Raw genomic sequence first — 16,006 nt, forward strand, 5'->3', positions numbered from 1 at the left:
GTGCGGGGAAAATCGTGAGTAGGACATGCAACTCTCTGTGCATGCGAAATCACTGCAGTAGAAAATTAGAAAATTTTCGGTACTGGCTCAGACAGAAAAGGCAGACAAGATTGGGTTACAACGGAAGCTATATCTTCTTATGCATAGGGAAAAATAATAATTTTTCTTTATAAAGATATTCTTAACTTTTTGTAGTGAACTATGTTCCGATTTTATAAAAAGAAACTGCCTTGAAATGGAAGCAAAATCTATTCTAATGACTTTGGTCAGTTTTAATATTTTAAAATGCATCACAAATTTATCTCAGTGTCCTATCATCCATCCCTTTCTGACCGCTCTCGCAATCCCATTCACACGTAAGTGCAAATCGCATGCCGAGTGCAACATCTGTGGCATCCAGAAATGAAGTCATACAGAATCGCAGCCACCGAAAACGTGACAACGCCGCCAAAACGACAGCAACAGCTGAAGAACTTGAGCGACATCTCGTAACCGGCAAACTGGGTTTTCCCAACCTTTCACCACCAACCCCACACCCCCCCCCCCGGAAAATTCCCTTTCCCACTACCAGTGCAAATTGCAATTAACGTTGGACGCTCTAATTAGCTCAAACCATCCCGGAACGAGCTCGTTGACTAAGCTTTGAGTGCATAATTAGCCAAAGACCCGCTCCGAAATGGGGAAGGTGTACGGGAATGCTTCGCTAAAATATTTTTAAACATCACCTACTTAGCAGCCAATTAGCTGGGGGTAGGTGAAAAAAGCGAGCGGTGGCATCCAAAAGGCGCCTTATCAATTACCTGTATCATCAATCAAAGGCTCTTTGCAGGTGTAAAGCACCCGAAATAGCTACAGCTTTGCGGGGCTTTTAAATGGTGTGTGGGGGAGCTAGTGTGTTGCTGGCAAAGATAATTTATAAAGAATAAAAAAGAAAGGCAAACGGAATGACAAATGAAATACAGCCGGCAGGTGAGAAAGATAACCCGAACATAAGTACTATTTAAGCGAAAACAAGAAGACAATAAATGGGGAAATCATTATAAAAGGGCGACAAGTAAATGCTCTTACAAATTTTTAAAAATAAAAAGGTTTAAATCATCATAACTGCAATTATTTCTTTTATTTAAATCAATTTATAATGCCTTATATAAATACCATTGAAGTCCAATTGAAATACCATTCAAATAACATTTAAATACCATTGAAATACCACTGAAAAACTATTGAAATACCGTTGAAGTATTATTGAAAAACAATTGAAATACCATTAAAATACCATTGAAATACTATTGAAGTACCATTGAAATTCCATTTAAAATCCATTAAAACATCATTGAAATACCATTAAATTTCCAATGAAATACCATTGAAAACCCATTGAAATACCATTGAAATATCATTGATATATCATTGAAAAACCATTGAAATACCATTGAAATATCATTGATATATCATTGAAATACCATTGAAATACTATTAAAATACCATGGAACACCATTAAAATACCATTGAAGTACCACTGAAATACCATTAAAATACCATATAAATACTATTTTAATATCATTTAAATACCATTAAAGTGTCATTTAATAACAATTTCCGAGTAAATAACCCTTCACAACCCTCACTTTGCCATCTTACTTTGCATATCATAAATGCAATTGATAGATAAATTCGTCTGTACACGTTTCCATGGGTTTTTAATTCACTGGACTGCATAAAAACCGACCAGCTTGGCATATGAGTATCTCTCAAATTAAATGTGACGAAAACAGTTAAAAACACGCATACATTAATGAGGCGGGGGCAGTCGAATGGCAAAACCAATTTGGCCTCGAATGCCACATGGAATAATCAGTACATAAATATCTCCCTCTGCAGCCTTGCAATTGATGCAACCACAGATGGGCGGCATTTGTGATATTTGCATTGCGCTGGCATATTTTCCACTCACACTCCATTTAAAAATAACTTTTAACTTGATTAAAAAATGGCAAGGAGGCGTAAGGCAACGGAAACGGAAGTAGCACCAGGAGCAAAGTGAAATCTTGTGCAATTAACTTAAAGCCAACTTGACTTGGCCAAAGGACAAGGACGGGCAAGGACTTGGAGGCAGAAAAGGATCCAGAGATGGGGGTGGTGGAGGAGGTGGAGGCGGTGGTCCAAGGAGGTCAGCCTCGCTTCAAAAACTAATTGACATCGTTGCTCTGGCAGCCGCTGACAGCTGGCGCTGAGAGTTCTCCTTGGGATCTTGCCTCATTCCGGCCCTCATCCTGCCAGTTTTTCCCACTATCGCCCATCTACTCAAGTTTCTTGTGGAAGGCTCGCAAATATTTTCACAGCTTTCGACTCGCTTTTTAGCCACACAGAGCAAAAACAGAAATCAATTAGCATGTCTCGAACTTCTCTAATGGAGAGTTAAGTATAAGTAGCCTCCCTACTTGGTGACAAGAAGTTAAATATTTAAAATATTATTTTTGAACAGCTTTGCTAACTAAATCCAGAAAGATATTCCAGAATGATATACCAGAAATATATACCAGAAAGGTATACCAGAAAGATACGCCAAAAAAATATACCAGAGATATATAGTTCTAACCGCTTTAAGTAATTTAGTAATAGTGTTAGTAAAATGCAAAAAGTAACTTTTATATTTAAGCATAAGAACCGGATAACAATATTGTGTAGGTTTCATAAGTTTTGAGTCTAAATAATTTTTAACTTGATCTTATACTTTTTTAGACAATTTTGATTTTATCGTAAAAACCTTTCTGATCTTTCAAAGTCAAATTACTTTGCTTATAGCTTTTTAAGAACACAACTCTTTTAAAGAAAAAAGTAGAAGTTGTTAAACTTTTACTATTCGTTGGAATTGGTTTACTTAAGGAATATTTTAATGTCGCTTACATAAGTTTCGAGCTAAAGGCTTGATATATTTACAATAGTACACTAAATCCCTAGATGGACACATCATAAATTGCCATATATATAATAAATTTTATTTACTACGTCATGTTTAAACTTAGCCCAGGTCAGGCTTATCAGTAAAGTCAATATAATTGATAGGCCTGAAATGTTTATTAATGTAAGCCGAAAAAACCACACCCACCGCTAGCAAATATACATATCTACAGCCTTATCGCAGCATGTTACTACCCCAGTCACAGTGGAGTGTCAAGAGTGTAATCTGATGTTTTAAAACACCACTGATAGGATGAAAAACCGAAGAGGTCTTAACATTTTTTTCCGTGCACAACGATTCCCACAACTCGTTCTCCCTTGGCAGTTTTAATTTAATTTTACACCGAATTCTGCACCCTGTCGTGACCAACATCGTTCGTTGCAGGCGCCAATTTTCGCGCGTCCTTTTGCGGCCGCACTGCAGGATCAGAATGGAGAGTGGAGAAATGAGAAAGGATGTCGGCAACTATTGTCAGGGCCATTAAAAAAGTTTAGTCCGATTCGAGCTGGCACGCTTAATGGCCCAGATTTTAATCAGAAAATGAGTTAAAAGCCAGCTGGCGGCACCGTCGACGCTTGACGATATCCCCCTGCCGCTGATTATTGTGCTGCCTTCCGCCTTTTGCCACAATTACTTGCACACGTCGCCGAAGGCCGAAGAAGGTGCCACAGTGCCTGCCAAAAGTGATGGCACACCGCGCACATCGCGCGGATCGCACATCGCGGCAAAGTTTCGGGGCGCATTATAAAAGTTTTATCTGCAGCAGCGACAGCGGCAAAAGTGACAGGAAAACAAAAAATTGCATTAACCACAGACGAGTCTTTGGCGAACATTCATCATTATTTTTGCTTTTCTGGCGGTGCAATCCAAGGGATTTAAGTGATAAGTAAAAAGTTTGCGTGGGGTAGTGCCAGAAATCGTGGATAAAATTTTTGGATAAATAAATTCCATTAGGAGAAAACTTTTGAGCTTAAAAAACTTTAAAAACTTGCCTCTTTTGATAAAAAGAATCAATTATCAGAACTTACTTAAATTTTTTAGTCAATGTTACTTAAAAATGGTATACTACTATATATGTTAATACATATTTATATATAATACATATATTATATATATTAATAATATGATATGTAATATATGTATGATATGTACGATTTGTAAGATTTGTAAGATTTGTAAGATTTGTAAGATTTGTAAGATTTGTAAGATTTGTAAGATATGTAAGATATGTAAGATATGTAAGATATTTAAGATATGTAAGAACAGTAAGATATTTGGGATATGTAAGATAAAGAAATGTAAGATGTATGATGTATGATATTTAATATATGTATGATATGTAAGATTTTTAAGATATGTAAGATTTGTAAGATATGTACGATATGTAAGATATTTAAGATATGTAAGAACAGTAAGATATTTAAGATATGTAAGATAAACAAATGTTAGATATCTTATTTTTTGATCTAAATGATATAATCTGTACTAATTTGTGTGATATGTAATAATTTGTGATAAAAGAGAATGAATTTATCTGTATTTTATTAATTTTATATATCAATATGATTTAAAAATGCTTCACTATCATATATTTATTACTCTCAAATGTCAGATAACTCATTTTTCGAAAGAAAAGCGATTATCTCTTCGCTGTTTATATCACAACAGCTCATTGCTAGATTATTTATGCCCGATCAGCAAAATCAGAGAACTATCGCACACAATATTGGCTAAAATGTAAATAAGTCTATCTATACCAAAACATGATGAGTCAGTCACATTGAGTTGTGAGATCAAGTCAAGCTAGACAATCGTCAGACTCAGCATCTATGTATACTCAAGATCGTTTTACTTTTTTGTTTACCCTAACAATATTTAAAACTTTTTCTATTTCTAACATACATATACATATGTATGAATTGGTATTGCTGGGCATTCTTAAAATAGGATTTAATAAGCTTGGAGAAATCAAGTTTACCATAAACTACAAATGGTTAAACTTAGGGGAAAGAGAAATTTCGATTTTATTACTTTTCTGAATATTTGCGAAGCTTTAAGTGTGTGGTTCAATATTCTGTTTGTTCCACATTAAAAAACAACAACGTATTACAAATTCACAAAACAAAAAATATTCACTAGGTTGTATAGGTGTGGCCTATAAAGTTAAATTAACACTATTCTTTTCATTATGAGCATTTAAATGTAGAATGTATGTCAGACAGTTCGGAATAATAAAAATTTGTAACTTCTTACAAAAAAAAATCTAAGCTTGTTTTTAAAATTTAAAAGTTAGGATGTTAAGTTTAAATTTAAATTTTGGTATTATTGAGCTGTGTCAAACTTTGTGCATTATAAATACAAAAGCCTATAAATCAGAATTTTTGATAAAAATTAAAAGCAGTTTACTCTTGAAAGTCAATTTAAATATTGATTAAAATTTAGCAATTAAATTTGAATAATAAGGGAATGCCTATCATTATTTTAAAGCATTAAAACATTACAAAAACAGACTGCAATCTGAAAAATTTAAAAGCACATTTGAAATAATTAAAAACATTTTATTAGTCTTTTTTAAAGTTTAACAAAACTATTTAGCCTTTATAGGGTTTACCGGTTTAAGAACTTAATCGAGGTTGGTCTGCTGCTGCACCTGGTAGTTCCTCCCCAGGCCGAAAGGCTTCCAGGTGATGGGTTGCAGGGGCTGCAGGGGCTGCAGTGGCTCGAATGGCTCGAATGGCTTTAGGGTAAACAGGGGCGGGAAGGGGCTGAACTGACCGCAGGAGGATCCGCTGCACTGCGTCTGCGACTGGTAGCCATTGCCCGTTTGGCTCTGGCTCTGGGACTGGGATCCATCGTCGGAGGTTTGGCTCTGGCAGCCCGGGCCGGTTTGCGTCTGACTTTGATAGCCGTTGCCATCGGAGATCTGGGTACCACTGCCGTTATTGCATTCCACGGGCGCCGCCTGTGGGGGGGAAAATGGTATATGGTTTTACGCCCAGTCGATTGTCACCACCCCCAGACTCATTCTCATTCTCATTTTCATTTTCATTACGTTCAGTCCGGCCAGCACGCACAATCCGGCGAGAAAAACAGCAAATGCGACGACTCTCATGTTGGTTGTTCAATGTTTAATGGTCCGAGAACAGAATGCGACTGAGCACAACCCAGTGTGTGTGGGCACACTTTAAAGCGCCCACAGCCGCAAACCGGAGAGATAATAGAATGTATCGCCGATAAGACCACCTCGGATTGAATATTTATGGGTCCGCTCTCGCCGACGAAAGGTGTAAGTTCGGCCAGTGGCGATTGTCTTTTCTCTCAGAAGGGAGAGGTTCAAAACTTTCCGCTGATGCTTCGGGGTTCCCATAGACTAGTTGGGTATACGTACGTGCCCCTCCCCAAATGTCTAGCCAAGTGACCAGAAATAACCGAATATTACGCACAATTATGCAACTCGAGATTAAATCTCTAAGAACATTCCTACACTGCGGAAATCAAATAAAAAAGTTTAAAAAATGAAATATTTACAATTTCATTACCAAACCGATTAACGTTTTGTGTGTTCTATAAGACTATAATTTTATTGCATGTTTCTGTAAAATATACACTGTTTTACCTTCTTCTTAAAAATAATATTTTTGGTTTTTTGAAAAAAAACTTATTTTAATACGATTTTCCGTAAGGCACAATATATTTTATACGGCACTGATCCATAAACAAAATAATTACATTTATATGCGAGTATAACGAAAAAGATAAGTATTTATTTTTCTTCTGGTTAAGAAATAACGTCGATTAAAAGTTATTTACAACTTTAAAAAAACATGAAATATATTTTTACCTACAAATATTTTTGATGGTCTTTATTTTTACCAAAAGTCATTGGATCTCTGAAAAAATAATATTTTATATTTCCAGTACCTTAAAACCTAATATTATGGCTAAAAACTTATTAAAATAACCTACCATTTATAAAGTCCCAAAATAAAACATTCATGTTTCTATTTATAAATTTTAAAAAGGGAGTTGTTTTTTGGATTTCCAAAAACTAAATTGTTTAAATGCACACATATTTATTACAATTGCTTTCACAAGTTGCTAATGTTTTTCTTTCAAATTTTGAGAGGCTCATCGGAATAATCAAAGATCGAAATAGAAGGGCCCGTCTGAGGTGGAGGTCGTGGGGGCACGCGTGGTCGTAGTGGGCACTCCGTACTTCAGACAGTTGTCCAGAAGATCATAGGTGGCCGCCGTATCCCGGACATAGTTGTTCTCCGTAGTGTTGGTGCACTGGTACTCCGTGTCCTGGATGGCTTGGATGCCCAAGGTCAAGGAACTGGCTGATCCAGCAGCTTTGCTAGCCAGGTCGTAGATCACGGAGACATCACTTTGGGCCTATGGGTTAAAATAGTTATTAATTGTTTTAATTTATCCATTAACATTTGATTAACTCACCGCACTGGCATAGCAATTAAAGAAACTGGTGGTATCATTGTCGCTGTCACAGGAGGTGAAGGCACTGCAGAGGCTGGTGACCTCCGACTGGTAGATCTTTTGCTGCTGATCGGCCTGGGCGGTCAGATTGGCCGTCTGGGCATTGGCGGTACTGATACATCCTTGGTAGGAATTCGAAAAGGTGGCAGCCACTTCGTTCAGCAAGGGCATGTAGAGGTTGAAGCATTGCGTGGTCACATCCTCGGAAACAATGGTATTCAGATTGCGGGCATGCACCAGATACTGATCCAAGGCGCTCTGGATTTGCATGTTGGGTTTGGCCTAAGGGAAAATTGAAAAGTTAGTACCCAAAACTCTTCAAATATCCTGGTAACCCTACATTAGCAGCCAGAATGCTGGCCAGGATTAGCACACTGCACAGAAGCTTCATGTCGGTTGTTGTATCTTTACTGTTGCTACCAATGAACTGGTCTAAATGTTTTATATACGCCGCTGGCAGGGCAAATGATGGATCCGTTTGGCCAACTTGAACTTGGTGTGATTTTTTCCTGCTGGCGCATGGCGATCAATTAGGTAGAATTAAGGCGTATGACCAGACAATTCCACTCGATGAGTCAGGGTCAAAGGCGGATAACAATATAAGATAGCCAACAACCAGCGATAGGCCAAATAGGCGCTTCTTCAAACTTATCAAAGGTCTTTGAGGGACTTAAGAGTTTTAGATCCGTTAAATCGATTGCTGTAAGCATGAGTAACAAGGCCCAACTTTAAAGCAAAAATCCCCCATATCATTGTATTTATTTAAATATTATTTGCACATGTAAACTTTCGCTCGAAAGTATTTTCTTTTGGGCTAAAAGTAGGCTACACTTTGAATCTGCAAGCAAAGACAATTTGTGTGGGTTTATGCGTAGGTTATGTTCTATCACACACATTATTTTGCTTCTGCTTGAAATTTATTTATAAATATATCTTTTTTTATGCCAATAATTATAATTATCTTGTTTTATTAACTTACCAAGAAACACGTGTCAACTCCAATTCGTATAACATACAAGTATTTTCAACTATTTAAAACGCAAAAAAACGCTTTAAATGTATTTGCCAATATCTCGTTAAAAGCTTGAAAAATTGGTTATTTAAATTCTAAAAAAAACACATTTAATTTTAAATTTATAGATTTATTTTCGTAATTTCCATTGTAAGCTTAAAGTGCTTTAATCAATTTTCATTTGTGAATATATTTTCCATATGCATATTATATCATAGATATTTTCTTTAAGAAAAGTTTATAGAACCCCAAATTAATTTTTTCCAAATGCTCATTTATTGGTTAATTTAAAAATTTTAAAAACTGTTGATTGTAAATAAATAGATTTCCATTTGCAAATTTAAAATGCGTATATTGATTTTTCATTTGTGGCTATTTTTCCGAATGCCCTATCTCACAGATATTTTCTGGAATAGAATGAACTTGTATTAATTTATCTTATTTCTAAGAAAAGTTTAAAGAACGCCCAATTAAAGTTTTTCGAATGCTCATTTATTGCTTGCAATTACTCGAATTAGTGGCTTAAGAGGAGGCCGGAGTGCCAGCCGCGGCGGAGGTAACCGGCTCATCGGTTCCGGGTTCAGCAGTGGTGGTCTCCGGAGCATCGCTGCTCACAGCAGCGGCAGCGACGCTGGAGGACGCAGCAGCAGTGGTGCCATCAGTGACAGAAGCCCCGCTCGAGCTAGCAACGGGGCTAGTGGCGGAGGGGGCGGCGGTGGAGGTGGTGGGCACTCCGTACTTTAGGCAGCTGTCCAGCAGGTCGTAGGTGGCGGCCGTGTCCCGGACGTAATCGCTCTCCGTGGTGTTGGTGCACTGGTACTCCGTGTCCTGGATGGCCTTGATGCCCATGCTCAAGGTGCTGGCCGAACTGGCGGCGTTGGTGGCGATGTCGTAGATGACGGACACATCACTCTCGGCCTTGGGTAAAATAAGGAAAAATTATTTTTGAGGAACATTGAATGTTTTTAAATTAAGAATTCCTGAAAGTAAACTACAACCCACCCAAAAAAAAATACTTTCCTAACTGCTAGTTAGCTGTTAGTTTATGATTTTAAGATTACAACGAAATAATGTGGAATTCCTTAATCCTAACAAAGTGCTCCTAACCAGAACATCCAAAACACTAATTAGCTGCAAGCTAATATAAAACTTAACCCCTACCACTTTACAGTTTGCCTAATTACAGGTCATAACCGCAAGATAGCTGAAACCCTATGATGTTTTTTTTTAACACAGTGTGTCAATTTTCAAGTGTTCCCTGATCTTAGTACCTGTATCTGTCTTAACCTACAGAGTACCCCTAACTGGAGGATCATAACCGCCAGTTAGCTGCAACTAACCGCACTGGCGTAGCAGTTGATCAAGGTGGTGGATCTTTTGATAGGAAACTATGTAAGTCGCAAGTGTTCCTTAATCTTGGTACTCCTATCCTTCTTAGCCTAAACAGTACCCGTAACTGGAGGATCCTAACCGCTAGTTAGGCTTAAATCACCGCACTGGCCTAGCAATTAAAGAATGTGGTGGATCTTTTGATAGGAAACTATGTGAATCGCAAGAGTTCCTTAATCTTAGTACTTCTAACCTTCTTAACCTATACATTAACCCTTACAGGAGATCCCTAACCGCCAGTTAGCCTTAACTCACCGCACTGGCGTAGCAGCTGAAGAAGGTGGTGGATCTTTTGATGGGAAACTATGTGAATCGCAGGTGTCCGTAGTCTTAGTACCTCTATTCTTCTTAACTAGTAGTAGTACTTCTAACTAGAGGATTGTAACCGTCAGTTAGCTGCAACTCACCGCATTGGTGAAGTAGGTAAAGAAGGTGGTGGATATTTTGATAGGAAACTATGCGAAAGTGCTCCTTAATCTGGGTACCTCTATCCTTATTAACCTATACAGTACAACTAACTGGAGACTCCTAACCGCCAGTTAGCCTTAACTCACCGCACTGGCGTAGCAGTTGAAGAAGGTGGTGGTGTCGTTGTCGTTGTTGCAGGCGGTGAAGGCGCTGCAGAGGCTGGTGACCTCCGACTGGTAGATCTTCTGCTGCTGGTCGGCCTGGGCGGTCAGGTTGGCGGTCTCGGCGTTGGCGGTGCTGATGCAGGCCTTGTAGGAGCTCGAGAAGGTGGCCGCCACCTCGTTCAGCATGGGCAGGTAGAGGTTGAAGCACTGGGTGGTCACGTCCGCGGAAACGGTGGCGTCCAGGTCGCGGGCATGCACCAAGTACTGGTCCAAGGCACTCTGCAGCTGCAGCTGGACTTGGGGCTTGGCCTGGAAGCGAAAGCCGAACTGGTTACCACCGGAATTGGTCAGCTATCATATATATATAACTTTACGTTGGCGGCCAGAACGCTGGCGAGGATTAGCACACTGCACAGTAGCTTCATAATTGCGGTCGTTTCGTTGGCGGTTCGATCTTAACTGTCGCTGCCAAGGAACAGGCGCAAATGCTTTATATACGTGGCCGGGCTGGGCGAATGATTGATCCGTTTGGGCGAAATGATATTTTTGTGAATATTTTCCTGCTACCGGGCGTCGATCAATTAGGTAGCATTAATGCGTATGCGTAATGCCCAGACCCACAAATTGCTTTGCATGTGCATTCCCATTTGATGCCAAACACGTGTATTCAGGGTCAAAAGCTGATAGCCAGATAAGATGGCCAGGGACCACCGGAAGACCTTGCTCGCGGTTCTTTGAACTTGGCCAAGCGAGTTCCCCAGGTGTAACGATTGGTTAATGAAACCCTATATCTATGTGAAAAGTGCCCATAACTTTTTTTATAGAATGACGTAATTAATTGCTGGGCCAAACTTTCGCTCGCGAACTTTTCCTTTTAGCTAAAAGTATGCTACACTTTTTGTCGCCTATCATCAAGTAGAAAGTTTGGGAGCTACTGGATCGTTATTTGCAGACGTACCGCAAGATAAGCAACCTATAAACAAACAATGCATCAATGTCAGATTACATTACCAACTTTCGGTTTACGCGGACATTTCGCTTCGATTTTGGTCAGTCGTTTGTGGCCACAAGTGTCATGAAAACTGTTATTATTACGCTGCTTTTCGCCCTAGGGGTAAATATACAAATATTTAAAATTTCTGTTAATTCTAGAGATACTTTTTAGGCCTCTGCTGAGCCTCCTCAAACTCTAGACAGCTTGTGTTCTTATTTGGATGAAGGAAAGGACACAGTTTCCAATCTGGGCAACACCAAAAAATGTTTTGCTCGCTATTTACCGGAGTTGGAAAACCAAGGAGCTACTTGGTCGCAGGGATACAGTGCCTGCCAAAAAAGTGCCACCAATGAACGACAGTCACTGCTAACGGATGCTACTGAGGCTCAGGAAAATATCAGAGAAACTGCCTTAAACATGAGTTCCTATATTGACCAGTGTTTGTCATTGACAGAATCCCTGGACTTTTTCAACTGCTTTGCCAGAATGGTAAGTGAGTGCCTTAAAACCCCCATTACAACCCTAATAATCTTTAATTCCATATAGACCAAACTACAGTTAACCAATGTCTATAATATTTCATTTAATGCCGCCGAGCAGGCGCTGATCCTAAATAAGAAATTGAGTAGCATTGAAATGGAGCACTACCTATGCACAAATCAAACCGAACATAATTATGTCCAAGGAACCGATAATATATTCAAATCGTTGGATGAGTGTCTACAACAGAATGAAACGCCCTAGTAAGAGGAGGGATAGGATTTCATTTGATTTCATGTACTAAAGAATTGCAATAAAATAATTCGATATTTACTGTTATATATCAAAAGATTTACACATCTATGTACATTGTTTCTGTACTATTTATTAAATTTTTATTTAGAAATGTATCATTTAACCTTAATATATTAAATATATATTATTATATATATATTATAATATATTATATTATTATATATTGAAATTTTTAAAACGATTTTTACAATCCTTGCATTGATTGATTTAAATTTCAAAAACGAAATTATACTGCTTAGCTATTTTATTTAGCTCAAATGTTTAATACTTTCATTATAAAGTTAACTAGTTAAAATAATAGTATTCTTATAAGAAGTTTATATCAACTCATAGTAAATTATTATGAGTAAGTTTGATTTAATAACGGTGTTTGTTCACCCTTAATCATTTTGTTTATATAGTTGCAGATAAGCTTTTATTGCTCGCTAAGCTCATCGATTTCTGATCGACATTGTGTAAGTTCTTTATGGGCCTGCCTAATATCCTTCATGTAGTTTTGCTGGGCATCCAAGCTGCAAAGCAGGAAAGTCCGGTGCACTGCATCATAATCCTCACGCAGACGTGTATGAGCACTTGTGGCATTGTAAGTTATCTCGGTCAGGATGTCGAGATTGCGAGTTCCCTAAAGGTAAGAGTATAGAATTTCGATAAAGTGGAGTTTTTTCGGAAAAATATATAATATATCCATTTAAAAATAAAAATATCATATATCAAGTTCAATAAACCTTTTGTTCTTATCTAAGTACAACATAAACAATAATTAAACTTCAATTGGTAATAAAGACATTCTTTAGCTCTTGCTTAATATTTAAATTTTGAACATCAAATTTTTATCTTTAAAGATCATCTAAAATTAAGAATAACTCACGTTCTCATTGATGCACTTGAAGTACTCCAGATCGTCATCCAAGGTCTCGCAGATACGCATATTTCCACACACTGCACTGGAGCCCAGTTCGATTTGCAGTCGCTCCAGCTCGACATCCACCTCCAGATTTACGATGGTCTCGTTGGCATTCAGTTCGCACAGATCGTAGGAATCGGTGAAGACTCTCGAGGCGTTGGCACAGGCAATGGTGAACTCGTCATGGCACTCGTCGACGGTGAGATCGGGTTCGGGGGTGAGATAATCGATGGGGGCCTTACCACCCTCCGAGTAACCCAAATAAAGGCACAACAAAAGAATGGTAAGCACCAAGTTGAGGCGACAGCTGGTCTCCGTTCTATCGAATTTCTGTAGCGCTTCCATTTGGCCGCCGATCTCGAATGGCGCTGAAGAACCAACGACGCCGCTTGAGGGCCGAGCGGCTAATTGATCACTTCCTAATAAATCGTTTCGAACCCATTCGGTTTTATTGACCAGCCCGAAGGCCAGATATTTACGACAAGTTGAGGTGCTCTACTTATCTACCGTCGTGCACAATGATTGCAAGTGTCGTCCGCTGGTTTGAAGCCCTCTGATCCGATCTGCGAACAGTCCGAAATAACAGCAGTAGCCGGTGGTATGGCGCTTGTCTAGAGGGGACAAGCGAGATAATGTCCAAACCCAGCGTTAGGTAATTCCCAGCAACGTACTTAGGGGAATTAAGAAAAGGTTAAGTATTCATATTCCTGAAAACTACAATAACATTTTACATATGCTTAGTATCGACTTTAAAATACTAATCTTTAAATTTAAATAATTTCATAAGAATATTTTTAAAACCCCTTGGTAAAAACCCCAAGTGCGCCACTGCTTTCACCTTTTTAGGCAATCAATTTGCAATCGAACCCGAAAGTATTCTACGCTTTATACGCAACCGCTTTTATTGGGACTTTTAAGGTGACTACACTTTTTTAATGAATGCAATAAATATTTTAAAAATTTTAACTCTTAGAAGAAGCGCTTGAACAGGCCCCAAGTATTCTTGTGAGCTACGGCGGCAGACCTGTTGAGGTCCTCCTCAGGGGAACGCTCGGTGGTGGCGACTTCAGAAACTTCGGTGGTGGGAACAGCGGGAGTGGTGGTGGGCTCAGCTGGAGTTGTGGTGGGAGCAGCTGGAGTTGTGGTGGGAGCAGCGGGAGTTGTGGTGGGCTCAGCTGGAGTTGTGGTGGGAGCAGCTGGAGTTGTGGTGGGAGCAGCTGGAGTTGTGGTGGGAACAGCGGGAGTGGTGGTAGGCTCAGCTGGAGTGGTGGTGGGAGCAGCTGGAGTGGTGGTGGGAGCAGCTGGAGTTGTGGTGGGAGCAGCAGGAGTGGTAGTGGGAGCAGCTGGAGTGGTGGTGACCTCAGCTGGAGTGGTGGTGGGAACAGTGGGAGTGGTGGTGGGAGCAGCAGGAGTGGTGGTGGGAGCAGCTGGAGTAGTGGTGGGAACAGTTGGAGCTGTGGTGGGAGCAGCTGTGGTGGTAGTGGAAGCAGCAGAAGTAGTTTCGGCATCAGCATTTCCGTTTAAGCAGATCGTCAAGCTCTCGTCACAGGTGTCCATATCGTGAGCGTATTTCACGCGAGCCGTATCCACACAGTCAGTGAGATCGGTCTCGATCACCTGGTACTTGGCACTGATGCGGTTGAAGTCCAGGCTGGAGTCACTGTTCAGGGTGAACATCACCTTGTAGCTGTCAGAGGACTAAAAGAGATAAGGTTGTTACTAAAAATATTTTACAAATATTTATGAAAGAGAATTACTTCTAACTTTCCCCCTTTTTCTGAGAGCTTTAGTACTTATCAGCCAAAAAAGACTGGGGGACAAAGCTAACACATTAATGGCACGCTTACTGATTAAACCTAATCGAGCGTTAATAAATACGAAAGTTAAGAATGGATTCTTAATCGGTAAAAGCCAAACACTTCCTATTAAATATACCTCTTTTAAATCTTAATTTCCGCATTCTAATCTATCCGTTCTGGTTATTATACACAAGTGGTTATTATTATTACAAGTTAGGAATGGGAACATTCCTCCTATTACAATCCTAAGTAGTTTAATCTTCTCTATAGTATCTAACTGTTCTACATATGTGATCTATGTATTCTAGTTATCATGCTTACGGCATTGCGGTAGCAGTCGAAGAACTCCAGTCCATCGACTCGTTCGTCGCACTTGGTCAGGCTGGTGCACATTTTGTTGGTGCGATCCAGGAGGGCCTGGCGCTCCGCGGCACTCTCCTGGGTGAGCTCATCCCGACCAGTCTGGGCGGTCCTCAGGCAGCCGGTGTACTGCTGATTGTAGCTAATGATCACGTTGGTCTGGTCATCCATGTAGTGGCTGAAGCAGTCGTTGATCAGAGTCGACTCATCGCGGGCCTCGGGGGCGGCCATCAGGGAGCGCACGGCGAACTGTTGGCGGGCCAACATGGAGACCAGATCGGCGGGATGGGTGGGAATCAGGGTGGCGAAACCACTGGTGGCCAACAGCAGGCACAAAGCGATAGCGAACTTCATTTTGTGGATATATTCCGCCGACTTTACTAACCGACTTAACGGATCTCGAATTCGTACTGAAAGCTACTGGTTTTCGGCTCATATTTTTATAGCCCTGTTCTATCACAATTTTCGGCAATTGAAGTTGTCATTGAGGAATCATTAATTCATGCTGATTAAAAGCTAATTAAGTTGCTATCTTTTTACCGAAATCGGCGCCGAGATTCCTTTCGATTTCATTTTTCATTTTTAATAAGTTTTTCTCTGACCCAACCCTCCATAAATAGCCCTCTTATCTGGCATTGGTAATGGCCAATATAGTTGGCCACTTATCGAGCGAATGGTTCTAATTGATTTGTTGGCGTCCGGTCACTCAAACAGCGGTTAACACT

General features: G+C 39.7%; 6 protein-coding genes across 6 annotated transcripts; 1 reads left to right on the forward strand and 5 right to left on the reverse strand.

Annotated features, from left to right (window-relative positions):
- Positions 1 to 5,499: 5,499 nt before the first annotated feature.
- LOC119550742 lies at positions 5,500 to 6,134 on the reverse strand. The gene is made up of 2 exons (XM_037859658.1): positions 6,015 to 6,134; positions 5,500 to 5,924 (listed from the first exon to the last, which is right to left on the reverse strand). Exons 1-2 carry the CDS (start codon positions 6,072 to 6,074, stop codon positions 5,586 to 5,588), a joined length of 399 nt encoding a protein of 132 aa, XP_037715586.1. The 5' UTR covers positions 6,075 to 6,134; the 3' UTR covers positions 5,500 to 5,585.
- An 884-nt stretch (positions 6,135 to 7,018) lies between these two features.
- LOC119550766 (protein TsetseEP-like) lies at positions 7,019 to 7,868 on the reverse strand. Its single transcript, XM_037859691.1, has 3 exons — positions 7,797 to 7,868; positions 7,418 to 7,738; positions 7,019 to 7,357 (listed from the first exon to the last, which is right to left on the reverse strand). Exons 1-3 carry the CDS (start codon positions 7,845 to 7,847, stop codon positions 7,103 to 7,105), a joined length of 627 nt encoding a protein of 208 aa, XP_037715619.1. The 5' UTR covers positions 7,848 to 7,868; the 3' UTR covers positions 7,019 to 7,102.
- Positions 7,869 to 8,990: 1,122 nt separating this feature from the next.
- On the reverse strand, positions 8,991 to 10,890 carry LOC119551129 (uncharacterized protein YMR317W-like). Its single transcript, XM_037860313.1, has 3 exons — positions 10,804 to 10,890; positions 10,412 to 10,738; positions 8,991 to 9,386 (listed from the first exon to the last, which is right to left on the reverse strand). Exons 1-3 carry the CDS (start codon positions 10,852 to 10,854, stop codon positions 8,991 to 8,993), a joined length of 774 nt encoding a protein of 257 aa, XP_037716241.1. The 5' UTR covers positions 10,855 to 10,890.
- A 614-nt stretch (positions 10,891 to 11,504) lies between these two features.
- On the forward strand, positions 11,505 to 12,167 carry LOC119549861. The gene is made up of 3 exons (XM_037858157.1): positions 11,505 to 11,543; positions 11,595 to 11,912; positions 11,970 to 12,167. Exons 1-3 carry the CDS (start codon positions 11,505 to 11,507, stop codon positions 12,165 to 12,167), a joined length of 555 nt encoding a protein of 184 aa, XP_037714085.1.
- Positions 12,168 to 12,449: 282 nt separating this feature from the next.
- On the reverse strand, positions 12,450 to 13,498 carry LOC119550746. Its single transcript, XM_037859666.1, has 2 exons — positions 13,087 to 13,498; positions 12,450 to 12,840 (listed from the first exon to the last, which is right to left on the reverse strand). The coding sequence occupies exons 1-2, from the start codon at positions 13,465 to 13,467 to the stop codon at positions 12,634 to 12,636; spliced, it is 588 nt and encodes a 195-aa protein (XP_037715594.1). The 5' UTR covers positions 13,468 to 13,498; the 3' UTR covers positions 12,450 to 12,633.
- Positions 13,499 to 14,091: 593 nt separating this feature from the next.
- Positions 14,092 to 15,635, reverse strand: LOC119549862 (proteoglycan 4). The gene is made up of 2 exons (XM_037858158.1): positions 15,243 to 15,635; positions 14,092 to 14,820 (listed from the first exon to the last, which is right to left on the reverse strand). Exons 1-2 carry the CDS (start codon positions 15,633 to 15,635, stop codon positions 14,092 to 14,094), a joined length of 1,122 nt encoding a protein of 373 aa, XP_037714086.1.
- Positions 15,636 to 16,006: the final 371 nt, after the last annotated feature.

This window comes from Drosophila subpulchrella, chromosome 2R (genome assembly GCF_014743375.2).
Source record: "Drosophila subpulchrella strain 33 F10 #4 breed RU33 chromosome 2R, RU_Dsub_v1.1 Primary Assembly, whole genome shotgun sequence".
In the NCBI taxonomy this organism is placed as follows: Eukaryota; Metazoa; Arthropoda; class Insecta; order Diptera; family Drosophilidae; genus Drosophila; species Drosophila subpulchrella.